Genomic DNA, 27405 nt, shown 5'->3' with positions numbered 1-27405 from the left:
TACAGTGTTACAGGCAAATGTATAGTCTTTCTTTAAAATTCAACATGAACCATACCACAGCTTGACGAAACTCCAACTAAAAAAAGACTCTCATTGTGGAGATAAAGTTTGTTTTTCTTGGCTGTGACGGCAGAGATCTGCTGTTTTTCAAACAAATGCTGCATCAGATCCCATGACATTATTAATCATTAATTGGGCTGCACAAGGTTATGTGTCACTGCCCTATTATTCCAGTAAAACGACAAAAAAGCAATAATTTAACCCTTGCGTCTATGTGACAGACAGTATTTGCACAAGTGCTTAGTTGGTTGCTTCTGTTAACGAAATCTATATTCAACATTGCTGGCGGTAAAGCATTAACATCTGAGAACATTAACATCAAGATAATTATTTTCAGGCTTCAGTTTATATTGCAGAGCCGAAGAAAATTCTTTACCAATCATTTTCCTTTTTTATCGCCCCCAAGTATAATGTGATGACAGTATGGTCATATATGTCAGACAGAAGAAACATTTGTGACACATAAGTGACAGGATAACATAGAGGCTATCTTAACTTTGTTATTGCCCAAAGCAATTACAATTATCAATTATATTAGAAAAAAAAATCATTTGTCACACCATCAAACAAAAATGTCGCAAAATGTGGATACTGTACATTCTACTTACAGTATCTTGTGGAAGAGCTTTTAATTGTTCTGCCTGTCACCATATGTCCCTGGCATAGATAGATGACAAAAACTACATTATTTGTAGTTTATAATATATTTTTTGGACCAATTAAGTGAAATTTGTTTATTTCCAGTGACATAGCCCACAAATATACCATGGCGCCGTAGCTTCAAATCACTGTACTATATATGACACATTGTACATTTTTTAATTATGTGTTATATTTATACATGGTGTGGATGCCTTATAATTGTATATAAGGGGTCCTTGGTTTCCCACAGGCATTTCAAGATGATGAACGTCACAAAAAAAAAACAGTTATCGCCCTACTTAGTTTAATATGATTGCTTTATAATGATGGCCTAGAAGTGTTTTTCATACATACACAGTATGTACTGTAACTATGACTATGACTATAACTGTGTTAGCCGAGTCTAGAAACGCCCCTGGGAACAGTACTCCATCATCCCTTGTCGGGTGCCCGTATCTGCCCTCCTTTCCAACAAACAAGGGACACTCTCGCGCCCTCGGGCTGGGCGGGGAGTGGCTGCATTGCGGGCCCTGCGGGTTGGGCTGGGCGTCTTGTTCTCCTGGAGGTGGAGGGGGGGTGGGGTGGCTGGGCGTGTGGGTGGGTGGGTGGGGTGTTTGTGGGGGGTGACATTGGGTCCCTGCGGCCCCCACTGGGTGGCCGGTTGTCGGGGCACCTCGGTGGGGCCGGCGGACCACCCTGGGTCCCTCGGTGTGGGACGTGTCCAGTCCGCCAGGCTGCTCTCAGGTGGACTCCTGGGCCTGATCCCGCCCCTCGATAGATTGAGTGGTGCAGCCACAGCAATTACAGGACACATCTGTCAGTCTTTGTGCATGTAAAACCGTACCAATTCTCTTGCATGTATCTGTAGACACACACCCCTAGGACTCTTTAACTGGGTGTGGGGTCACGCACTTACTGTGACAAATAACTCATGAATATGCAAATCGCTTGTGTAGCCCCTCACTTATACTCTCGTCCTGTAGACTTTTATAATTCACATATTTAATGCGACCACACTTCAGTTGTACAGTCGGGTTCATGACCCTTGTCCTGCATGCTTCTTCTCCTGTCCTTGTCCTGTTCTTCCCTCACAGGGTGTAGCACGACAGCCCCATGCAACAGTCATATTTAATATTTCATTGTTGAAGATAATGTAATGATTTACATCTCTCGTCCTGTTTACAATTAGTGTGTTGTCTTTTGATTTTGTTTCTCTCTCCCTTCTAGAAACTTTGTTCTGTTCGACTGATCAAGTCTGATTCTCAATAAAGCTCAATTATAATACCATAGCAGAAGCTTAAAAACTCCACTGTGACACAGTAAAGCTGTTCCGGCATGAAAGGGATACAGATTTTCCATTCTGCTTGACCTAACAGCCGAACAGGATGACAAAAAAAAAAAAAAAAAAAAAAAGAACTCCATCATAAACAGAGGAGCCCTGTACACAGAAATGTCACTTTCAAGCAGTGACAGGTGGTGCATTTGGTACCATGGCCTTCAGTGGGGCCTTACCCGTCTTAATCCACCTCTTAATACCACCACTATCATGACACAGTTTTAGAAACCATCAATACTGTAGAAAAATGCAATATAACAGCATGCAGCTGTGAAATGTACATCATCAAGAGCAGTGCAAAATCAAAATGTATCTAATAACATGGCAAAACTTTAATAAAATACGTTTTACTCAACAGAGATGCTTATCGATAAATTGTTTTGGTCATGGAACAAATATTATAATTTAGGTTGTACATTTCAATCAGTCCTTCTAAGACTGATCAGGGCAGCAGAGAAGGCCTTGCTGGCTCCGATGGTCCTCCGCAGGTTTTAGGAGTGTGGATAACATTGTATTTTTCATTCTTGATGCATACATTTTCACAAATTGTGTTGCTTTTTTGTTGTTGTTGTAAAAACAACAATACAACAATCAAATGTATAATGTTTAATTATTGAAAAGAGCACTGCGGAGTGTGACTACGCCCTCTACAGGAGAACTATGATACGTGCACAGGAAAACACGTGCTTCGCCTCTACGCATGCGCCAGTCTACTATAATTCTAATTTTCTTAGCTTCGGGATTATAAACACGTTCTAAAACCACACCGTATCATGTCTGCCAAAACAGATTTTAAAATCAACTCCCAATTCGCAAAGAGATATGATAAATACCGACAGAAAGAAGAGCTGCAGAGGCGTAAGTGTGTTAATGTTAGCTAACGCTGGCTAAAACATACGTGTCGCGTTCTAACGTGGAAAAAAGTATTATTGTATTGTATTATTTGGTGTAAGCTGCGCTGTCTTTGACTCTTATTTTGTGTGTTGTTGTGCAGTAAAGGATCGATATGGAGACCGCGATGTTGACAATGACTCGGAATCATCGGAGTCCAGTTCGGAAGACAGCGAAGTGGTTAGCGTAGCTTTCCATTCAATTTGTCAACAATAATTTAAAATAAATAAATAAAAATCAGTATGATGTACTTACTTGTGTTGTGGTCGACCCTCTAGGAGTTGGATCCAGGGGTTGAAAGGGACTTTTACAGGACATTGTCACTCCTAAAGAAGAAAGATCCGAAGATCTATCAGAAAGATGCGAAATTCTACTCAGAAGGTGTTTCTCATTTTTGTTCGTTATTTGCGTTGCTTTCATATTTTTCAGTCGATATTAGTGTAACATTTCAAAAATGTGTTGATTTACATGAAACCAGCATTATCAATACAACAGCAACAACACAACCTTTTTTGTTGAATCAGAGTTTACAAACCTTCATAATCGTTATCTCATTGTCAAAAAGCTTGTAGTATCATTGGAAAGTTTGCTAAACACAGAAACAGACAACATATAATAATGATAAAATGATGACAGAAAACCAAGGGCCCAGGTTTACAAAATAATGATCAAGAGCCAAACAGAGCTGGCAGATGGCAATCAGGTGATGTGTGGTTTGTTTTGGCACTAAAACATGCATAGAAAAAAAACTAATTAAGAGTCGTGAATGAACAAACACTCAATAAGTTCTTAAAATACATAGTGAGGAATAAATATAGTAAAGAGATTTTTGTAGTTGATGAAATTTGTGAAATTAGCGTCGGAAGCATTGGAAAAAAATATGAGCCATCATGGCGGGTTTGAGAAATGACCAACGGTGTGGCCAAAACATTTGTGTGCAGAATTGGTCAATTCACATCACATTTGGCACAAGCATAGAAAAAAATATATATTTAAAGATGCTCTTATGGATGAGAGTCTTTGCGGGGGACTTTTCAACTATAAATTCGGGAAATGTTGTCTGAATATAATAATGTGTGTACTTGGTATTTTAAGAAGTTTCAAAGTCTTGATTAAAACTAGGACACGTCTTCTACGTCATCAGTAGCTTGTGTGTAGTGGTAAGGTGAATAACGCGAACGGAGTGAAACATGGAAAACAGTGGTTCCATTGCTGCTCAAATTGCACAATCGAGAGCAGCTCGTTGAGTGTCAACTTCCGATAACCAGTCAGTGGCGGCTACATGACGTAGGCCTATTCTCAATGACTTTCCCCTTGACTAAACGACGACGTTTCTTTTTTTTTCAGACGCACCCAACACTGCTTCGAAACCATCAACCTCAAAGTCAAGCGTGAAGCCCATGTACCTGAAGGACTATGAGCGTAAAGTCATACTAGAGAAGGAAGGGTGAGTCACCTACTAAGTGTGAATATCTACATTATTTGAATCCTACACTATTGTTGCTTCTGGGGGCAAAACCTAGCGATTTTCCTTCATTAAACTAATTAAAACAAGTAGGCAGCACGCGGTTTTAGTGGTTAGCATGTCTGCCTCACAGTTCTGATGTTCTGAGTTTGAATCGCTACTCTGGTCTTCCCGTGGAGAGTCTGCATGTTTTCCGGGTAATCCGTCTTCCCCCCACATTCTATAAACATGCATGTTAGGCAGAAGTGTAGACTCGAGTCACACTTGAGTCATGAATTTGATTACTTTAGACTCGACTTGACATTATGTTAAAAGACTTCCAACTCGGCGGACGACTGGTTAGAGCGTCTGCCTCACAGTTTTGAGGACTGGGGTTCAATCCCCGGCCCCACCTGTGTGGAGTTTGCATGTTTTCCCCGTGCCTGCGTGGGTTTTCTCCGGGCACTCCGGTTTCCTCCCACATCCCCAAAACATGCATGGTAGGTTAATTGAAGACTCTAAATTGCCCGTAGGTGTGACTGTGAGTGTGAATGGTTGCTTGTTTGTATGTGCCCTGCAATTGGCTGGCAACCAGTTCAGGGTGTACCCCGCCTCCTGCCCGATGATAGCTGGGATAGGCTCCAGCACTCCTGCGAACCTTGTGGGGATAAGCGGCTCAGAAAATGGATGGATGGATGGACTTCCAAATCGACTTGAACTTGAATAGAAATTACTTCACTTGGACTCGACCCCATTGATTTGAAAAGACTACTTTGACCAAAGCACTGAGAAACCGACACTTAGTAGCTTTCTCTTTCTATAGCTACAGTCCCCTCCAAAAGCATTGGAACGGCAAGGTCAATTTCTTTGATTTTGCTTCAGCTTTTATTTCATGGTATTATGCCACCAAATATTAAATGTTATTCACTTTAAGTTAATTTAATAATGTCTGTTCCAATACTTTTGCTCACTTGAAAAGTGGGTGGTTTCAAACAAAAGGTGCTCTGTCCTGAGTTTTTTAACACATCTGCATGTAAATACCATAAGATAAAAGCTGGAATTCTGAAATTTTGTCTCATATTCATCTTTTTATCTGAAACCCAAATGTCTTCAGTATACAACAAAAAAAAGGACTTGACCTTGCTGTTCCAATAGTTTTGGTGGGGACTGTATATGTGCAACTCACCGTTTTTCTCTCTCTCTTTCTTGGTATATGCACAATGTTCATTCATCCATCCATTTTCTGAGCCGCTTCTCCTCACTAGGGTCGCGGGCATACTGGAGCCTATCCCAGCTGTCATCGGGCAGGAGGCGGGGTACACCCTGAACTGGTTGCCAGCCAATCGCAGGGCACATAGAAACAAACAACCATTCGCACTCACAGTCATGCCTACGGGCAATTTAGAGTCTCCAATTAATGCATGTTTTTGGGATGTGGGAGGAAACCGGAGTGCCCGCAATGTGAATAAATAAAAAAAAAAAAAAAAGTGATTATCTAAAAGAGGAAACCAATTGGTCGTTCATTATGAAGTGAAATGTCTCATTTTCTCTTGTGTATTCATAATAAGCTCTTTAACCAAGCTAAAATAAATTTTATCCTTACACTTGATTAAAACACTGATAAAATTGTGAGTAGAATACTTTATTACTAATTGCAGCACTACTGGATATAAACCTTTATTTGTGACAGATGTATAATGTTGCTTCAGAAATAAAATGAGAAAAAGTAAGTCATAGCGTTTTCATTGAATAACTGAAAATGTACTATTGATCGGTTTTGAAGGGGCAATAAACTGAGCCCCCCCCTCGGTCTTGAAGGTGTAAACATTTGGATCAGCCCCCTAGTTTTCTTATAAAGGTTCAATGCACTTGTCAAATTTATTTTGATAAATGTGGATTTTAAAATATATTAAATATATAAATGCACTATATAATATATCCTTTATTAAAATCTAAATATTATATATATTAAAATATGTTTTTATTTTGTTGGTAAAAGGACTCGAAAAACAAAATGTAGGACTCGCGACTTGACTCGGGACTTACATGTCTCAACTTGAGACTTGACTTGAGGGCAAAGACTTTAGACTTACTTGTGACTTGCAAAGCAATGACTTGGTCCCACCTCTGATGTGAGGTGTATTAAAGTCCCACATTGTCCAAAGGTGTGAGTGTAAGTGAGAATGGTTTGGCTGGCGACCAGTCCAGACTTTACACGCCTCTCCCCCGAAGTCAGGTGGGATAAGTTCCAGCTCACTCTCGACCATAATGAGGACAAGTTATATTAAAAAAATGGACGGATGAAAGTGTTACTGTAACTGTGAATATATTGGAAGAGCTTTTAAGTGTTTTACAATGTGACTGATGCATATATTTGTAAGTGCCCTTCAGTTGTTTGACTTGCTCAAAGTAGGTGCATGAAGTTTCATAGATTTTTGTCCACCCTTCTTTGATTGCAACATGTATTTGATTCCTCAGAAAATATGATGATGAGGAAAGTGACAGTGATGATGAGGAGGCAGCCAAAAGACTAGAAGTAGGTATTTTCATGAGCTAAGATTGCTGCCAAGCAATTTGGGCATGTTTCTAATTGTTCTTTTCCTTTCTAGAGGGCCTCTTCCCCCAGCTACCTGCAGGAGCAGAAGCAGTTGAAAGAAAGGTACCAACAATTTTTATGTTAAACAAATCAAGTCGAAATCTGTGTTTTAAAAACGAAACCGCATGTGATAACAGCTAAAAGCAGGTATACGACAGCTAACATGAACCCTGATCACGTTGATTTCTTTCAGTTTCCGAAAGTTCATCCAAGACAGTGATGATGAAAATGACGGCAGTGGGGAAAGAGTCTCCCAGTTGCTAAAGAGGAGGATCAAAACACAGGAAGAACAGGTCAGAACTAAGATTGAACCTGAAGTGGTACTTTTATGCCTGTCTAGGGGTGTCCAGGCCATAACATAAAACAGGGGTCACCAATTCCCTTAAGTCAAGCAGCCACTGAGACATTTAAATATAAGCAGGAAAACACAGCATGTACTGACACCAGAGCAGACAGAGTAAAAAAAAAAAAAACACTTATGACCATTGTCGTAACAGGATCTAAATGTGAACAGAAGTCCCATGAACATCTCTACATGTCTGTGTGTTTATAGGACAAAGAGGAGGCAGACTATGTGGAGTGGCTCAAAGGGCAGGTGGATCTTGACGGAGCGGAGGAGGTGAAGGACATGGTGAGTAAATGAATTTTGATAGATCTGAAAAGTAATGAAATGTCCACATGTACACAGGCACTGTACCATATTGGTGGAGCTAATGGAAATTGATATTAAAGTGGAGGTAGCCTTAAATATCACGTTCGAAGATAGTGTTATCAAAACAAACTATCTGCTCTCCGGGAGAATAAGGGGGCACACTAATGTGAAGACAAAGAAGACAACCCCAAAAAAACCCACCTACCTCTTGATACACATCTGCTGAAAGGTTTTGGACCTAAAACTCAGCTTGCATGTGAACAAAGGTCAAGGTGCAAAACAGATTTGTAATATGAATTTTTTTTAGTTGGGACGCTAGCTCACCTATGATCCTAATGACGACAAGCTTGATAGAAAGTGGATAAATGGAGTCATTGTTTTCATTTTCCATCCATCCATCCATCCATCCGTTTTCTGTGCCGCTTATCGTCACAAGGGTCGCGGGAGTGCTGGAGCCTATCCCAGCTATCATGGGGCAGTAGGCGGAGTAAACCCTGAACTGGTTGCCAGCCAATCGCAGGGCACACATAAACAACCATTCGCACTCACATTCACACCTAGGGGCAATTTAAAGACTTCAATTAACCTACCATGCATGTTTTTGGGATGAGGGAGGAAACCGGAGTGCCCGGAGAAAACCCACACAGCCACGGGGAGAACATGCAAACTCCACACAGCGGGGGCCGGGGATTGAACCCCGGTCCTCAGAACTGTGAGGCAGATGCTCTAACCAGTCGTCCACCGTGCCGCCTTTTCATTTTCCATTCAAATTAAAGTATTGTGAATGTATTTGTTCATTATTCCCCTGTCCATTCTGTGACCTCACAAACAACTATGAAAAACTGGATGAGCATCAAACAACACCTCTGAAAATAAACGCCACTGTTAGTGTGCACTTATGTCCTTGCTTTAACTGTTGTGATCATGAACATGTTTATGTTGTGACAGAAATACCTACGAGACTACTGGAATGACCCGGAACTGGATGAGAATGAATGTTTCCTTCGAGACTATGTTCTAAACAAACGCTACAAAGATGACGACGACGATGAGAGGTAGAATATTTTTTTCCCCCTCTGCTTTGTCTTCCTATATTCCACTGATGGTGTATTGGCTCACTTGTCTGATTTCAATGTCGGCAGCATGGGCTCGGTATGAATGGTTGTCTGTTTCTATGCCCTGAGATTGTAATGCGACCAGTTCAGGGTATAGTCTGCCTGTTCTTTTTCCCCCCAAGAAATTCAGCTGTGATAGACTCCAGCCCCCTGTGAGAGCAGGATAAGCAGTATAGAAGATGGATGTCTTCCTATTGAACTATGAAGTAAAACTACATATGACCCAGCATGCAATACAACTTACTGTTTGAAGGATCCCGACATATGACGAGGTGGTGCAGAACGATGTGGAGGATTCTGAAGAGGAAGGCGAGACCTTCTTGGAGCGGCAGCAGGACTTTGAGAGAAGCTACAATTTCCGTTTTGAGGAGCCCGATGCTCATCAGATCAAGACGTATCCTCGCAACATTGCCACTTCAGTGCGCTCCAAAGATGATCGCAGAAAACGCAAAAGGGAGGAAGTGAAAGAAAGGAAGGAGATGGTATGTGAAAAGCATCACCGTAAAAAATTATTTTAAGATCAGACAAAGCAAACATCTGAGACTGGGAAAATACGCAAAATAGCTGCAGGGCTTTTTCAGCAGTAGGGTTTAGCTATAAATATTCAGAATTTAAGTATTCTATGTTGTGTGACTTCATACGACTGCACATCTGTGACGTTTCGGTATATTGATGGTGGGACATATTGCGATCATCTAAGTTCTTAATATGCCATCATAATTTTCCATCCCTCCTCAACTCTCATAGGAGAAACAGCATAAACGGGAGCAGCTGAAGCAACTGAAGAACCTAAAGCGAAACGAGATCATGGACAAACTGAAGATGCTTCAGGAGCTTACTGGCAATGACAAGCTAGCTTTTAGTCAAGCTGATCTGGAAGGAGATTTCAATCCACAACATCATGATGAGCTCATGCAGGTCGGTGCACATTCACACAAAAAGGCACATACATTTTGGATCATTGTCTCAGAGCCTTTCCACTTGTTTACCTTATTCACAGTGATCTTCTATTTTTTACATTATACCAAAAAAAAAATACTGCCACAAATGTGAGCCATTCCTTGCAAGAGGAACCTGTTAATTGTTTTGTTAGAAAAACAAATTTTTGTGTGTGAGAAAACTGTTTTTCTAACACAAATTTAATATGACAAGGTTGCATAAATGAGTTCACAACAAGGAAAATCGAGCAAAGCTACACAAACAGTTAAGCCACAGTCTAATGATCATAATTCTGAATATTGATAAGAAAAAAAGCTTACCTTTAAAAGGGGTCTACTTATTTATGGTTAGCACTTTATATGGGAGGTGTACTATATTAGCAAGATGTCAGTATTGTTTAATTAATGCCTTTCTGATTGTATCGATGTAGACTGATTATTATCTTTGCAAAGACTGTGATATAGCTTGGTTGTGTTGTAATTGCTAATTGAAGTCTAAAATGTCCATAGGACAAGAACTATTGCTCTTCAAGACCTAGTTGGAAAGTATGTTATTCAGAAGGATGAGCTTTATTTCTTTGGGGGGGGGCGGGGATTAGGGATGACTCAGCCCCCTGCAGGTGCATTGTGTTTGTCTAATTGGACTTTGTAGTAACATGATGACCAGCTGGGTGTGGGGTCGAAGCCTCACTTAGTTGGATATTTTGTTGGTGCGTTGCAAGTGTATGACCTTTCTCTTTATTTGCAGAAATTTTTTGGGGACAAGTACTATGGCGAGCAAGAAGATGAGAAGCCTCAGTTTGAGGATGACGATAACCTTGAGGGTAAAGTCTGTTCATTTCTATCAGCTCGTCTTTTAATCCTTTCTAAGCATTCAAACACTTTTGTAGCAATTTCTTTAGTTACTAAAGCCAGCCCCACACAGAGCAACATGTCCGAACACCACCTTTTTATTTTATAAAATGCAGTCGCATCGTGCAGTGAGTAGTGTTCTACATCTAGTTTTCATTGGTTGCTGACAGTCTACAACTAATTTGACTGCAGTTCAAAACTTGAATTTTTTTATTTTATGAATTTTAGTGATCTTTATGGACAATCAAAATGCCAGGTTATATCAAATGACAACAATTTCATTTGCGGGTACCATGCGATATCCAGCCCATTGGTGCCATGTTGTACCTGTATAGATAAATGGCTTGAATTAAAAAAATACTCAACTACATTTACAATTTCCAGTCTATTTCAGCCACATTGCTCATATGTCTTCATATTAAGATGTTTTGTTGTTTGTGTATGAAACAGAGCACTGGAACTGGGACACGTGGACAGGAGAAGAGCAAGAAGAAACGTATGGCGAAGAGGCGGACTATGATGCCGCAGAGCCGCACTGTGATGACCAGGATTTCATCGTAAGTGAATCCTTTGTAACCTGAACCCTCACCTCAGCACGGTCATACGCATCATAATCTGTCATATACAATATGCTTCACTCACAAACCACTGTGTGTTTTAGACACGCGTGGGTCAATTTGGTAGCTTGCACTGGGGGCCGCGTGGTTGCCGTGAAAGGAGGAAAGTTTGAGTGGCCAACGTACTTGTCATGTTCAGCTAGCATGCCTGACTTCCTCTAGGGATTATAGAAAAAATGTGTATCCAGTAAGTGTAGAGTAGGTGTGAATTGCAATTTTTTTTTTTCTACGCTGCGACCGCAGGTTGTACTTGTGACGCTTGTAACAGTCACACATTCTAAACTGTCACAATTGAATAATTTGATTGCAAAAACGGCTGATGCAAATTCTCTGCCTCAAAGCTTCGCAGAGATAATTTTTCCACTTTGACTAATGTTACTGCAGTCGCACACACCACACCATGTAGAAATAAGTTGCTGCGATGGCGACGGGCGAAGATAAAGTGCAATGTGTACAACAAGTGCGCCTATGATTGCCGACATAAGTTAAAGTATCTTTTAGTTAGCTAATTTAATACAGCCTGCCCTCACAAGTAGGGATGTTCGATACCACTTTTTTCAGACTGACACTAGTTTTCACTTGACTTCTCACTAATACAGAGTGCTGATACTACTGGTACTTTTTATAAAATATCTATTAACACAATGCCAGAATCTCAATTAACTTAATGCAGAATAGTGAACAAAGACCTACTTATGACTGCTGGGTCCCGCATGATGTACAATGACTGTCATCCATTCATCTAATGGTCTTCAAACACCCTGCTAACTGTGCTGTAAACCTCGGGCATACAAAATTATAGTACAGGTCCCATACATAGTGCATGCATTCTTAATTTTGAAGACCCATCAAATTTACATGTGTAGCACTGACAGTCTCTATAGCCAGTTTGCTGCGACCTTGTACAGCGATTGGGACGGAAGGCGGGGGGGTTGCGCAAGCATTTACCATGGTTTCATCCAGTTTTCCACTGTAGACTGCCCATACGGTGGGTTGTGAGTGAGGTTTTGGTCCGAGGTCCACTAAAGGAACAATTTTGCCAAGCCTGACAAAGAAAGTCCTGAGACATCTTCCCATATATTGAAACAGATGGATGCAGACTATGACCCTAGCCAGAACACAGTTTCTAAAAAGAATAAAAAGGAGAGGAAGAAAATGAAGAAGGCAGATGTACCTCAGATGGGCAAGAAGAAAAAGAAGTCTCACTTTGCAGAAGTGGTCACAAAAAACAAGCCCGTCTTTGATCCTCGTAAGTGTCAGATCTTCCAACATGCACATGCTCAGCTTTAATGGTGCATTGATCTAATGAATATATTTTATATTTCAGAGGAGAAGAGTTTTGAGCAGTACCTGGATGAATACTATAAACTGGACTATGAGGACATCATTGACGACCTCCCATGCCGGTTTCGTTACAGGCAGGTCCTGGCCAATGACTTTGGTCTGTCCACTGATGAGGTACGCATAGGAACATTCGCACAATCTAGAAACGCAGTCAAGTACCGACTTTACAATCCTCACAGTGGCCCAATTGAGGGATTGCATCTAAAAGCCGATGTCATAACACGCACTGTCACAAAAGGCATATATAGTTGACAAATATGTGGCTTTTATTTTTTTTAAGTGTAATTGGGCTGCTATTCACCAACCTTCACAGCCGCTCATTTCCAAGCTCAGTCATTGATTACTACTCATTTTAACATCCAATTCCACATATGTTAAGCAGACCTTAGAATATTGTTAAAATACATGTAAGGTTACAAAAATGTGACTCAACGAAGTCGTCTCTTGGATGCTTGATAGTCAGTCCCGCTTTTGAAGGTGTCTACATAGGGCCGGTCCCCTGAATGTTGAATGTGGCCACAGCTCTAATCTGTCTGCACCCACTCATGCTTGAATTTTTTTTATGGTGGATTTGTGCCTTATTTGCTGAGAAATTAAACTGAGAACTGTCATACCTAGGAATGCTAACAAAATGCAACAAAATGTTTATTCTGTGTTCTGCCTTGACCCTTTCCCCACTCCAAATTGTGATAAGTTTTAGCCTTAATATGCAAAGTGACAATGGGTAAAGCCTTGATGTAGACAAAATGTCAACTTTTTTTCTGTTTCTGCATATTCTTAGATGACAGGTTAATTGGAACTGTGAAATGGGTTTACCCTCATTTTTTTAAGTATTAATGCTCACCAACTCAAGCTGAATCAAAAGTAATGAATCAAATGCAACTGATATTGAGAAGGCACATTTGATGTCCATATGTACAGTTGCTAAGTTTGATCTTTTGTACAGGCTTAGTGAATATGAACTGTACACTTGGAAAGATGTGCAATGTGCTGCAGTGATGAGCCAATGAGATGACCTGGTATTGCCTCCTTCATGGGAGAGCTCTGACCAGGGAATGATTTTAAACTTAATCTTCTCTCTGAGCAGAACACACAGTATCTAACTAAATCATCAATGCTTCAGTTAGACTTGATGATGGGCTCTTTAAATTCCGCAGATCTTGGGTGCTGATGATAAGGAGCTCAATCGATGGTGCTCTCTGAAGAAGACCTGCATGTTCAGGTACTGGGTGTTAACAGTGGCGGGCCATGCATTTGGAACCTGGGGCTTCAGTGGACCAGATTTAACAACTATAACATCACAATTATAGAAACCTTCAATCCTATTTTTATGTTTATAATTTTTTAAATAATAATCGTAATATAGCTGTATGCGACTGCCACGTATATCATCTGGAGCTGTTCAGCATCAATATTTATCTAATAACATGACAAACATTAATAAAATACATCAAACCCACCAACGATGCCTTATTAATGCAGAAATTGTTTGCAGATCACTGTAGATGTTTTTGCAAGTCAAATTTGGAGTGACAGGTTTTGCTCTGACCAACCAGAGTTATTAGCATCTGACTTCATCAAGGGCCATCTCACTGGATTTGAAAGCTAATCGGTCAAAGAAAAATCCCCTAGCTAATGTAAATCTTCTATATGCACAATTCAGGTGACCAAACCCAGAGAACGGGATAGCAGACTTCCTGTGTGTGTTACATTACCGAGCAGGAATACAGTTTGATTATGATTACATTGTTTAAAGCCGAACTTGATAAAACAATTTCGTTCATGGCTGGTGTTTTCGGACAAAAGTTAAATACTAGACTTCACGCCGATTTTTATCGGCTGATCTGTATCGGCCGATATTTAGCATTTTATGCTGATCGGCTTTGTTGTCATTTGTTTGTTGTTGTGATCCGATCAATGATGTCATTGGTCAGCTGATCGCCGATTTGTGACATTAAAGCCGCAAAAGACATTAACGCCGCGTGCACAGTATTGCACTGTCAGACTACAGCAATAAAATCTTTTATTCCAATACTACCGCATCCCGTTTTTTTACGATCATTGGGCTTTATCTTGTCAACTCAAATGTGACCGGATACACTCGTTACAGTGGCGACAACAAGAGTGGAGCGCGCCGACTTAGTATTATATGGACTGAATGGGGAAAAACGTGTGTTGGTTGTCACCGGTGTTCAGGACAGGAGCGGACGTTCGTTTAAGGCTTGCTTCAGGTATGTTCACGGACTTTTAATACGATACGGCTCGCGAGCAGGTAATAAAATGTTATGTAGCACGAACTGTTGGACGTAAACATTCCGTCGAATCGTGCTCTAACGTTTTGGTGTGGGAGAAGTCATTTAATTAAAAATAAAGTAATTTAATTACAGTAAGTTAGCACCCATTATTTCTGTAATGTTGGTTTGACCTGACTGATTAGAATACACGATCTGACTAGAGCAGTGATTTCCAACCTTATGGAGCCAAGGAACATATTTTATAATTGAAAACTCTCACGGCACACCAACAATCAAAAATTTTACTAAAAGTGGATACATTAATTACTGTTTACTTCCTGCCATCTGATAGAAGACCATTCATTTGTTCTGTCTGTTACTATGCCTCACTGACATAAATAGAGGCAAAGATACATTATTGATTTGTAAATGTAATTTTTTGAGCAATTAATTACATGTGTGTATACAGTAAATGAACAGGTCATTTAAATAGATATTCCTCCATCTTATCAGTTTTTTAAACTCACTGATCGGTGGTTGGCCCCAAAAATCCTGATCGTGTAAAGCCTATTAAATAAGTGTTCGAAAAAAAAAAAATGTTGCACTTAAAATAGAACATATTCATTTTATAACATGAGCTCTGCTCTATTAAGACAAAGGTCATCTGGCTTCTGTATCCTTGTCTCGCTCTCTGATACCATAGTATTAAAAACATGAAATATTTGGTGGTGCTAGTTACGTCAAGGCAGAAGATAACTTCTTGTTTTTATGAGTGACTTGGCTTTAGAAATTTAGTTTAGCACTTCCTAGCAGCCACAAACCTGGTTGTAGTGTCTCCTTAAATGTAGGTTTTTATTAGTCTCATGTTCTCTGCTGCTCCTGGCTCGTCTACAAAGGGATAAAAATTTTTGTGATGTATATCATTTATACAAATATGATACAGTATATGTAAATGCGAACAAAGCCGAAACGTTGGATAGTCATTTTTGGTGGCTCTGTGGTCACATCTAGTGTTAAACAAAGGACATTGTATACATTTTAAGTTCCTACAGTTGCTTTCTTCCAGTGTCCATCGGCATTCACCTGAACTAGGAGGCAGTGCTTAGACCCGTTTTGCCAAATGCTGAAGTAGGTTGCGCGTATACCAGATTTACAGCAGCCAGCGCTATTGATTTGGAGCACTCTGGTTAGATTAGATTGACGTGGCAACACATAGAGGCTGAAATCTGATGGGACAAAAAAATAATAATAAATCTACCATCTGCATACACACAGTGGAAGCAGTGCAGCCAAGAGAAACGCCATAAAATGAGGAGAATAGACTGTTGGGAATAAATTCAATTTAATGAAACCAATACTTGGATTTGTAAATGTACGTCAATGCGTCTGGTGGTATTTAAGCCAGCAGAGAAGGCCTTGCTAGCCCTGATGGCTATACCACTGGACTCTTAGATTTACAGATCGAATTTGTAGCTTTCAAGTTGACTAGATTGTCTTCCCGTTTTGATTTTTCAGATCTGACCACGAAGAGATGAATGATTTGAGGAACTACAAAATAAAATCACAGAATGATAAGAAAAGAGAAATACTGATGTCTGTATATTCTGAGTGAGTTGAACACACTGCACTTTCCATCCACATGGCTGAAAAATCTTAGTCTGATTTGATTTATCTGATTTGAATCAGCAGAAAGTATAAAGAGGTGGCACCTGCGAAGACCAAGATGGGAAAGAAGCGACGCGATCGTGTGAAAAATGCCGAGAGACACAACAGAGAAGCTGAGGACAGTGACACAGCCTCTATGATGGAGACATCGGACAAGACTGCACAAGCTCTTCGAGACTTTGGGTCTGATGTAGAGGAACCTGAGGAGTTTCTGAAGAAAAAGATCAAAGCAGAAGAGGAACCCCAGACACTTTCTGCTGATGAAGCGGTTCAGGTTAAAGACAACGTTAAGACAAAATGGGCGAAGAAGCTCAAGCAGCCAGGTGGGCACCGCAAACCAGGAACAGTTGGAGTTAAAATTGGAGGTCGGGAGTTTAGTAAACAGAGACTGAAGGCATATGGCTTGAATCCTAAGAGACTGTTCTTCAGACAGCTCGGAAGGCAAAAACGGAAAGAGCAAGAGAAGAGAGAGAAGCAGAAAAAAAACACTGCTTAACAGAGTTAGTGTTGAATAGACTGAAATATAAAATTTTTATGGTCCAAATATGTCATTTAATTTACCACTTTTTATTTTTTTTATTATTATTAAACCTTATGGAGTACAATAGCAGTACAGTGTGTGATGTTTAAAATGCTGACAATCTATTTTTTTTGGGGCTTTTGATAATATTTTCAATTGGAAAAGAAACAAAACAGCTCTCTGTTCCAGTCTTCTGGGAAGATGATTTGGAGTGTTTTGTTAAGGCAATTTCATTTTGGTGGACGAATAACAACTGAGTGTGAATAGTGTTTGCCATTAAAAACATTACATTTTTGCTGTTTTCCAATGTCCCAGCATCTTCTTACATGTGGCTAAGTTTGTAACCGCCTCCAGGGCAGGAGTTTAACTCCTCTGTAAAGATGGGAACTTTGATGAAGGAGCACACCAGTTTCACTGAATCTCTCCTTGTATGTCTGCATGTGTGTGGTGTGCAAACAAAAAAGATGACACGATCACAAAGTCGATCATCGAACTGCGACCTAAGGTGTCTTGGTGCCAAGTGCCCGTGTGGACACCCTTATGCTTGAACATGGTGTTCGTTATGGACAATCTGTGACGAGCACAGAAGTCCAATAACAGAACACCGCTCGGGTTCTTATCGGAGGGGCCGTTCCTCCCAATCACGCCCTTCCAGGTCTCACTGTCATTGCCCACGTGAGCATTGATGTCCTCTAGCAGAACGATGGAGTCCCCAGCGGGAGCGCTCTCCAGCACCCCCTCCAAGGACTCCAAAAAGTGTGGGTACTCTGAACTGGTGTTTGGTGCACAGGCGCAAACAACAGTCAGGACCCGTCCCCCCCACCCGAAGGTGGAGGGAGGCTACCCTCTCGTCCACCAGGGTGAACCCCAACGTACAGGCGTCGAGCCGGGGAGCAATAAGTATACCCACACCTGCTTGGCGCCTCTCACCGTGGGCAACTCCAGAGTGGAAGAGAGTCCAACCCCTCTCGAGAGGACTGGTACCAGAGCCCAAGCTGTGCGTGGAGGCGAGTCCGACTATATCTAGTCGGAACTTCTCGACCTCACACACCAGCTCGGGCTCCTTCCCTGCCAGAGAGGTGACATTCCACGTCCCTAGAGCCAGCTTCTGGAGCTGGGGATCGGCTCGCCAAGGTTCCCACCTTCAGCCACCGCCCAGCTCACACTGCCCCGGACCCCTATGGCCCCTCCCACAGGTGGTGAGCCCATGGGAAGGGGGACCCACGTTACCCTTTCGGGCTGTGCCCGGCCGGGCCCCATGGGTGCAGGCCCGGCCACCAGGCGCTCTCCTTCGAGCCCCAACTCCAGGACTGGCTCCAGAAGGGGGCCCCGGGCAAGGGAAACCCGAGTCCATAATTTGTCTTCTTCATAAGGGGTCTTTGAGCCATGCTTTGTCTGGTCCCTCACCTAGGACCTGCTTGCCATGGGCGACCCTGCCAGGGGCATAAAGCCCCATACAACTTAGCTCCTAGGATCATTGGGACACACAAACCCCTGCACCACGATAAGGTGATGGCTCAAGGAGATGAATCTTTTTATTTTATTTATTTTGTTTTAATTGAACTACAGAAGGCGGCACAGTGGACGACTGGTTAGAGCGTCAGCCTCATAGTTCTGAGGACCCTGATTCAATTCCCGGCCCCGCCTGTGTGGAGTTTGCATGTTCTCCCCGTGCCTTTGTGGGTTTTCTCCGGGCACTCCGGTTGCCTCCCACATCTCAAAAACATGCATTAATTGGAGACTCTAAATTGCCCATTGGTGCGACTGTGTTGTGCGAATGGTTGTTTGTTTGTATGTGCCCTGCGATTGGCTGGCAACCAGTTCAGGGTGAACCCGCCTCCTGCGCGATGACAGCTGGGATAGGCTCCAGCACGCCCGCGACCCTCGTGAGGAGAAGCGGCTCAGAAAATGGATGGATGGATGAACTACAGAAATAAGTTTTTTAATTCAGATTTATTAAGATGCACGTGCACCTGGATTGATGTTTCAATATCCATCCATCTATCCATTTTCTGAGCCGCTTCTCCTCACTAGGGTCGCAGACGCTCTAACCAGTCGTCCACCGTGCCGCCTGTTTCAATCTGTGATCTTTGATTTTAGAGTACAGTTTTAATGTTAAAAAAACAAAAACAAATCACACTACAATTCAACCCTCAACTGTGACATACTGCACATGTAGCAGCCACAGTAAACACTTGTGTAACAGTACGGAAGATCTGCAAGAGTTATATTATTAACCGCAATATATACTTTTAATATATATATATTTTTTTCTCAGAAATACTGCTTAGCAAATTGATGCTGGACAGCAACTGGACCGAGAAGAGTGGGTATGATATTGCAGTGACTAGTAATGCATAATTTGCTACTTAAAATAAACAATGCTATTTCCTTTACTCTACACTTAATAAAGTAATCATGAGGACAACAGATAGGACGACATATTTAATCTTTTAACTGGTTATAGTTCTAATTTTCCAGGCGTGTGGGAGTTACTGGGATTTTTGTTTAAGGTAAAACATAACCTGGCTGCCCACTCCTGTGCAGCAGAGGGCGGTAGCAAAACACAATGCCCATCAAACTCCACTCTTGCACAGCAAAGAAGAAAATGAATGTCGCGGGCTCCGTCGTTCATATTTGAATCAAGAAAAGGAACAGCAAGGTAGATTCCAAACTTTGCTCATTTTGCTGTAAAATATACATGTTTTTTACTCGCTAAATGTTAGCCCAGTGATGTTGCGAATAGTGTTTGTTTGCCCTGACAGTTTTCCATCATGGCGATGAAAACAAATGTTGAAAATGTGCCGTTTTCACGTGTTTAACGTCTGTTTTGGAAGTTGTTCTGAACATTTGTGTACCCCAACTACTGTCATTTGTAGAGGCTAATTTGCAGAGCATTTAACTGCTTGATGTTTAACACTGGCCGGTCACTGAGTCTGCGTGAGTTGTAGCCGTGAGGATAAGCGGTATCTTTCTTTGAACGAAACGTTCTAGCCGATAGCAGCTCTTGTATGATTATCAAGAGCTGCTATCGGCTAAAACGTTTTGTTCAAAGAACGAATCTTTTTAGCAAACGTACTGAATCCATTTATGAAATGATTTGGCGGCCAGCCGTGAGCGAGACGAGGTTTTCCCCCCCCCCATTTCGCCCCCAATTTATAGGTCCCCATGATCTCTTCTGCAGTTGACTTTTATCTCTACGTCTTTTTGCGACGTGTCGTCAGCTACAGAAGTTGAAAAAAGTCAAGCCCATTTTGACAAAGGAGTTGTAGGTACAGATATGTTTTTAAAAGTAGGGAGTAAACATTGGTAGAAAAATAAATACAACTCAAAGTACAGATACCTGAAAAACCTACTTAAGTACAGTAACTAAAATATTTTTATATGGTTACTTCTCACCACTAATAATTCGTAGGCTTTACACCAGCATGCCCAAAGTCCGGCCCCCGGGCCAAATCCGGCCCGTGTTCATATTTCCACTGGCCTGAAGCCTCTGTCATAAAACCAATAATATGTGGCCCGGCAGTACAAAATACACGCACAATTTTATATTTCACCACAGGATGGCAGTAAACTTGTGGCTGAACTCTCGCGGGGCCGTTTTGCGCATGATCTGTTTTTTGCCCATTTCTAAAATGGCAACTGGAAGTAAGAAAAGGAAAGTTGATAGGGAGGGCCGACGTTTCCAGGACAAATGGAAGTCTGAATATTTTTTCACTCAGTTTAGAAACAACTGCGTCTGCCTAATTTGCCAAGAGACTGTGGCTGTGTTGAAGGAGTTCAATATAAAGAGGCACGATCAGACGGAACATGCTAATTACGACAAGCTAACTGGGAACGAACGCAGTGAAAAATTGAAGCAACTGGAATCTGGTTTAACGGCACAGCAACACTTTTTCACAAGAGCCAGTGAGTCGAATGAAAATACAACAAAGGCAAGCTATGAGGTGGCAACGCTGATTGCCAAGCACTGCAAACCTTTTACTGAGGGTGAATTTATTAAAGACTGTGTGATGAAAATGGTGGAGAACATTTGTCCTGAGAAAAAGCAACAGTTCGCCAATGTTTTCCTGGCTCGTAGCACTGTGTCACGAAGGATCGAAGAAGATTCTTCTGATATTAAGAGACAGTTGGACACAAAAGGAGTGGAGATTGAATTTTTTTCGTGAGCCTGTGACGAAAGCACGGATGCATCCGACGGCGCTCAGTTACTGATTTTTTTTAGAGGAGTGGACAGTGAAATGAACGTGCGTGAAGAGCTACTTGACCTCCAGAGCCTTATGGACCAAACAAGAGGGAAAGATTTATTTGCTTCTGTTTGTTCCGCCGTACATGACATAAAATTAAAGTGGAATAAAATCACGGGGATTATTACGGATGGCGCACCTGCCATGGTTGGCGAGCACAGTGGATTATCAACCCTAGTGTGTCACAAAGTAAGCGAAGAAGGAGGTAAACCTACAAAACTCCATTGTATTATTCACCAAAAAGTTCTATGTGCCAAACCGTTTCCGTGGATCTCAGTGACGTTCCAGCCCACCTGCAGCTGGAGCTCATTGAGCTGCAGTGTGACACAGAGTGTCGCAGCCGGTACCAACAACTCCCTCTTGTCAACTTTTACCAGCAGCTGGATAAAGACGGGTTCCAAGAGATTCGTACATTTGCTAAGAAAATGTTGAGCTTGTTTGGCTCGACATACTTGTGTGAGAAGACATTCTCAGTCATGAACATGAATAAGAACCGCGTGAGGACAAGACTAAGTGACTCCCACCTGTGTGACATCTTGCGCATTAAAACCACCGCTTTTGAGCCAGACCTGCCCCATTTACTGCAGTCAAGATCTCAGTATCACCCTTTACATGAATGCAAACATGTTGTTTGTTGATTCTGATGAATAAAGTTTGAGTTTGCAGTCAAATTTCATAAAAATACTTTATTTTGCATTTCATTAATTTTTATTTTAACCTTCATTTATCCAAGTCAAGCAGTTATAAGATCTACCTAGCAGCAGACAGCATAGTAAAACAGTAAAATAAAAATACAAAAAAGCATTCCTCTCGTCGGTAGCATGTAAAATTAATGCTGGCCCGCATGACAATTTTTTTACGGCAATGTGGCCCCTGAGCCAAAAAGTTTGGGCTCCGCTGCTTTACACGATCAGGAGGTTTGGGGCCGATCACAGAGTTTAAAAAAACGATCATCGATCCAATCACAAGATGGAGCAATGTGTCTATGTAAATGACTTGTTCATTTACTGTATATACTTGTGTACTGTATAGTGACTATCTTAAAGTATTCATTCTCTCATCCAGTGATTGCCAACGAGTGTGCCGTGGCACATTAGTCTGCCATGGGCAATCTTCAGGGCTGCCGTGGGAAATTATAACATTTTAGTTAACTGCTCAAAAGATTTTTCATCCATCCATCCGTTTTCTTTACCGCTTATCCTCACGAGGCTCGCGGGCTGCTGGAGCCTATCCCAGCTATCATCGGGCAGGAGGCGGGGTACACCCACCGTTCGCCAGCCAATTGCAGGGCACGTAGAAACAAACAACCGTTCGCGCTCACATTCACACCTACGGGCAATTTAGAGTCTTCAGTCAACCTACCACGGTTGTTTTTGGAATGTGGGAGGAAATCGTAGTGCCCGGAGAAAACCCACCCAGGCATGGGGAGAGAACATGCAAACTCCACACAGGCGGGCTGGGATTTTAACCCCCGGTCCCCAGAACTGTGAGAGGCAGATGTGCTAACCAGTCGCCCAACCGTGCCGGCCAAAATATTATTCATTTACAAGAAACAATGTATCGTTGTTCCTCTATTTATGCCAGTGAGTCATAATGACAGACAAATAAATGCTCTTCTATTAGATGCCAGGAAGTACACACAGTAATTACTGTGTATCTACTTTTTGTGACATTTTTGTTTGTTGGTGTCCTGAGAGATTTTCCAATTGTAAAATATGTGCCTTGGCTCCATAAAGGTTGGAAGTCACTGCTCTAGTCTGGTCATCATATTCTAATCACTCATTAGAATACATGACCTGACTAGAGCAGGGACTTCCAGTGATGCCGAGATGAAGCTTCATGAAGCATTGTAGCACTTCAGCCATTGTTTCGAGTATGGTTAATTTCTTGATGCGTCATTGCACACGAAACCACCTGCTGGCCATGTCCATAATCACAGGCAGCTGTATGTTTACCACATACAGTATGTGCTGCGTTGCATTCTTGTCTTTTTGGCTCTCATGAATGACTACGTATTACAAAACATCCATCCATCAATTTTCTGAGCCGCTTATCCTCACAAGGGTTGCGGGCGTGCTGGAGCCTATCCCAGCTATCTTCGGGCAGGAGGCGGGGTACACCCTGAACTGGTTGCCAACCAATCGCAGAGTTGGTTGGCAACCAGTTAAACAGACAACGATTCGCACTCACGTTCACACCTAAGGGGCAATTTAGAGTCTTCAATTAACCTACCATGCATGTTTTTGGGATGTGGGAGGAAACCCACGCAGGCATGGGGAGAACATACAAACTCCACACAGGCGGGGCTGGGATTTGAACCCCGGTCCTCAGAACTGTGAGGCAGACGTTCTAAGCAGTCGTCCACCATGTCGCCTATTACAAAATAATGTTTGACCAATTAATTTCCCAAGATATTGTGTAAAAGAGGATTTTGAAAGTGCTTATTTAGAAATAACAGTTTGTGATTAATTCAAGAGGAAAATTATATATACTGGGGTACAGTAATTTTTCCTCTCTCAGTGAGGTTTTATTGTACCTTACTTTCTTGGAAGACAAGAAATACCTTCCCTTTGAATACAAGAAGAAATGGTGGAAAATGCATTTTTTATTTTTTTTTTACAAACAAATGTAATTGATCAGCCTCAATAACAGTTACTTATACGGCATGGTGCTGTTTGGGGTTCGAACTCAGGCGACCACCATAGCCCAGGTTGGGAGTCGAGTGCACCAACGGCTGGGCTATTAGACCAGGATGCCGGGTTAGCGGGCAGCAGCTTCTTTCCAAGGATTCCGAGGAGTGTCGCAGTCGCAATCGCTCGCTACCTACTGCCCAAGCAATATCCAAACTGCTGTAAACACTCTCCAAACTCTAGTAGCCTATACGAACTGAGCTGACCGCAACTCTATTAAAAAAAAAAAAAAAGCACACATTTTGAATGGGGCCTGCATGAGGGATTTATGTTGCTGTCAAATCTCGTGGCAAACTCTGAAGCGCTTCCCGAATCGGTCACGCGGTACAGCCGGGCAGGGAGGCTTCAGACGTCATCCCTTCCGGCTCCTCCCCTAAATGAAGCAAGCCTCGATACGCGGTTTAAGGACACGACCCCTCCATTACTCGACACACGCCTCGAAGACTCGGCACAACCTGTAACATCACTACTAATCAGTCAAGTCAAACCAACATGACAGAAATAATGGGAGCTAACTTACTGTAGTTGAATTACTTTATTTTAATTAAATTACTTCACACGCACCGAAACTTTAGAGCATGATTGGCGTTTATGAGTTGACAAGATAAAGCCCAGTGATCGTAAACGACGGGATGTGGTGGTATCGGAATACAAGATTTTATTGCAGTAGTCTGACATAGTGCAATTGTGAAAGACCAAATTTGGCTTGTAGTCTGATCCACGCATTACATGTTGTCTGTCTCAGACGGGTTGTCTGTCCCACACCGCCAACATGTTTTTTTTTTTTAAATAACTTCATTGGTTGTCAGATATTTACAGTGCTAGGTCAAAAGACATGTGACAAGGTTAAAAATAAACTAGCTTTTGAATTCAAATATACGGTACACGATGGCGGAGTAAATGTCTTTTGCGGAGTCGTTGATCGGATCGCCGAATTATGACATTAAAGCCGATCAGCATAACATGCTAATTATCGGCCGATACCGATCAGGCCGATCAGATCGGTGTAAAGTCTAATAATTTGTGCTTTCTTACTGCCCAGTATCATCAAAATGTCAGGGGATCAAGATGAAGACTTTCAGGAGAGTCTGGATACACTGGTGGCCATCAGCAGGGCTCAACCTGATAGACTAAATCAAGTGGAAAACGAACAAAAGGCCTTTTTTGATCGAATGACGGCGACCAGAGAGACTGTGACACAGATTTTAAAAGGTATTGATTCATATATCATGACTTCTGTCATGACTTCAGTATATTTTCACTTCTGTGTCTAATTTCTCTTAAATTCCTAACTTCTGTTCTGTACCATCACGGTACCCAGCCTCTGTCTTCAGCAACCAAATATATGCTGTTATATCGTCAGCGTGCAACTTTATTCTTGAGACATTGTTGTGGACAACTATTATCTAATTATTACAATACTGCAACTCTCAGATATGGTTCAGGAAGAGGAGAGTATGGGCCAGATGCTTGCTGACAAGGAAGAGGAGAGGAAGCTACGGGAGAAAGAAATGGAGAGCCTGGATGAGGAGCTGAGCCAGCTCACTGCCAAGAGTCAGATGATGGACTCAGAATTAGAGTATCCTTTACACATGGCCGGTTTTTGCTGCATATTAAAATTTAGAGACTGCTACCTCTGGCTGTAAAAGCTCTGGCATCATCAACTGTTATCTGACCAGTGTTGCAGTGAAAGATGAATTTAACATTTTGAAAGCATTTTATTTGTTAGCGTCCTTAACTTTTTCCTCAGGGCTCTGCAGAGCGAGTTGGAAGGACTGAGGAGCTCAGACAACGAGCTCACAGTTCTGCAGAACGAGATTGAAGACGACACCACTGAGGTCATCCCGTCTGCAATGTTAGTGTCCGCTTTTCAGTCATTGTATCTGTGGTTGTGTCGTCATCACTTCAATTACCACATTAATTCTCCAGAATGCTTCTTTTCCTCCCAATAGTTGTTACTTTGGAACTTTAGAAATCAGTTTCAATATATTTTTGAATCTTTGCTCAACAGACATGTCGCAAAGCTGTACTCCTTAATAACCAAGATCAAGTGGGACTATGATACAGAGCCTCACATCCTTAAAGGAGGTACTGTATGTCTTGTGGTTTGTTTTTGGAGGGGATTGAAGTGTGGGTCTGTGGCCAATTTTATAACCAAGTTTCTCTGCTTGCAGTGCATTATGGGCCTGATCTAGTATCTCCAATCCACATCGACACTTCTGCGACATCTCGTAGGGACATAGCTGACCAGTTATGGAACTTTGTGAGCAGTGAATGGTAAATTAATGCATTTGTGCAACTTTGCATGTCAGTGAGCAATGTTTGTCCTTCGTAATCAACAGTACAACTAGAAAAAAAATAAAGCCTGGTGTCATTTACTTAAAAACTTCACCAGGCAAGGACTATATGAGCCACTAGGTGTCGCTATGTCTTTATAATATGCAGGTTTTTTGTTCATTATTGTGGATCTTGTTCTTGCTTACTTACTGTTGTGCAGACCTTATTGTGCAATTAGACATTTTAAAAGAAATAAATGTGTTGCTGTAATTTATTCACAGTCTATTCTCCAGCCTGTAATGCCACTCTTTAAATATTTCTCTTTCAGTTTTATTGCTCTTCCACTTGAAGAAAAGAAACCAATACTATTCTAGAATTTATTGGGAAAAGATTAGATTAGATTAGATTGAATTACAGGATTAGATTGAATTCCAGGAAGTCGTACGACGTTTCGACTTTACGACGCCGTGCCTCGTCCGCCATTTTGTCTCCAGAACCATAGTGTTCCTGCTTAGCTAGTGCCCAGTGCTTGTCTGTGTTTGTGCACTGGGAGTATCTTTGCCTTTTTCGCCCTCCTTTTTCACACTCAGCAGTAATAGTAAGTACAGTATCTTATGTTTTTTATTTTAATGTATTTTAGTTTCTTTATACGAAGTGTTAACCTTTCCTACTACGGTCACCTGCCCGTGGTCGGGAAATGCAGGAGAGACGCCTTCTCCAGTGCCGAGGTTGTCCTCCTCTGGGTTAACTCCCTTCTCTCGTTGCACAGCTGAGCTGGGTGGCGGCAACAATAAAGGCACGAAGCACCGATTTGCTCCTTTAATGGCTTTATTAGCTCCTCTGCACATTCAACGTCAACGGGTCCTCTGCTAATCGCTACGCTTCCCCGGTCGCCATCACTACACTTGCCACTGTACACACACGCACCTGCGCGCACTCCATCCTCCTTCACAGTCGCGTCTCACTCACACATCGACGCACACACTAAGCTTGCTGTCACAATCACATGGGACAATACCCATAACAGAAGTATTTTGACGTACATTTCGACTTTAACGGTAAAATCCGACTTACGTGGAAATTCGGGTTGCGTCGCCAGCGTAGGAACGTAACTCTTTCGTAAATCGAGGACTTCCTGTATAGTAAAGTTAATACAAACACTCAATTCATTTACTTTAAACAGTTAGAGTAAAGACAGTTGTTTACTGTCAACTAGATCAATTAACTGAGTAACCCTAACCCTTTGTGAGGAAAGAAGATGTTTGACATGAATGTGGCAATGTGA

At 41.8% G+C, this 27405-nt stretch overlaps 2 protein-coding genes and 1 non-coding gene across 5 annotated transcripts; all 3 read left to right on the top strand.

Moving 5' to 3' along the window:
• The first annotated feature begins 2724 nt into the window (after window positions 1-2724).
• On the top strand, window positions 2725-17207 carry kri1 (KRI1 homolog). Of its 3 annotated transcripts, none has more exons than XM_061699847.1 (18): window positions 2725-2896; window positions 3033-3109; window positions 3208-3310; window positions 4277-4376; window positions 6852-6909; window positions 6983-7032; window positions 7163-7262; window positions 7523-7600; window positions 8570-8676; window positions 8990-9218; window positions 9484-9654; window positions 10423-10498; window positions 10977-11083; window positions 12233-12392; window positions 12471-12601; window positions 13645-13709; window positions 16237-16329; window positions 16411-17207. In XM_061699847.1, exons 1-18 carry the CDS (start codon window positions 2812-2814, stop codon window positions 16880-16882), a joined length of 2262 nt encoding a protein of 753 aa, XP_061555831.1. In that variant the 5' UTR covers window positions 2725-2811; the 3' UTR covers window positions 16883-17207. The 3 variants fall into 3 exon arrangements, 2 of the variants coding, with proteins under 2 accessions (XP_061555831.1, XP_061555830.1); XM_061699846.1 differs by having other exon boundaries at window positions 16408-17207; XR_009770037.1 differs by lacking the exon at window positions 16411-17207 and having other exon boundaries at window positions 13645-14718; window positions 16237-16267.
• LOC133415526 (Z30 small nucleolar RNA) lies at window positions 13478-13574 on the top strand. Its single transcript, XR_009770143.1, has one exon. It is a non-coding gene; the product is annotated as a Z30 small nucleolar RNA (small nucleolar RNA).
• Window positions 17208-19519: 2312 nt separating the features above from the next.
• Window positions 19520-26394, top strand: spc24 (SPC24 component of NDC80 kinetochore complex). Its single transcript, XM_061700542.1, has 6 exons — window positions 19520-19568; window positions 24886-25055; window positions 25278-25422; window positions 25594-25698; window positions 25855-25931; window positions 26018-26394. The coding sequence occupies exons 2-6, from the start codon at window positions 24896-24898 to the stop codon at window positions 26122-26124; spliced, it is 594 nt and encodes a 197-aa protein (XP_061556526.1). The 5' UTR covers window positions 19520-19568; window positions 24886-24895; the 3' UTR covers window positions 26125-26394.
• Window positions 26395-27405: the final 1011 nt, after the last annotated feature.

Source organism: Phycodurus eques, chromosome 16 (assembly GCF_024500275.1).
Source record: "Phycodurus eques isolate BA_2022a chromosome 16, UOR_Pequ_1.1, whole genome shotgun sequence".
Classification (NCBI taxonomy): Eukaryota; Metazoa; Chordata; class Actinopteri; order Syngnathiformes; family Syngnathidae; genus Phycodurus; species Phycodurus eques.
Note: the sequence above shows the minus strand (reverse complement) of the source record. Positions and strands in the feature narration are given on the sequence as shown.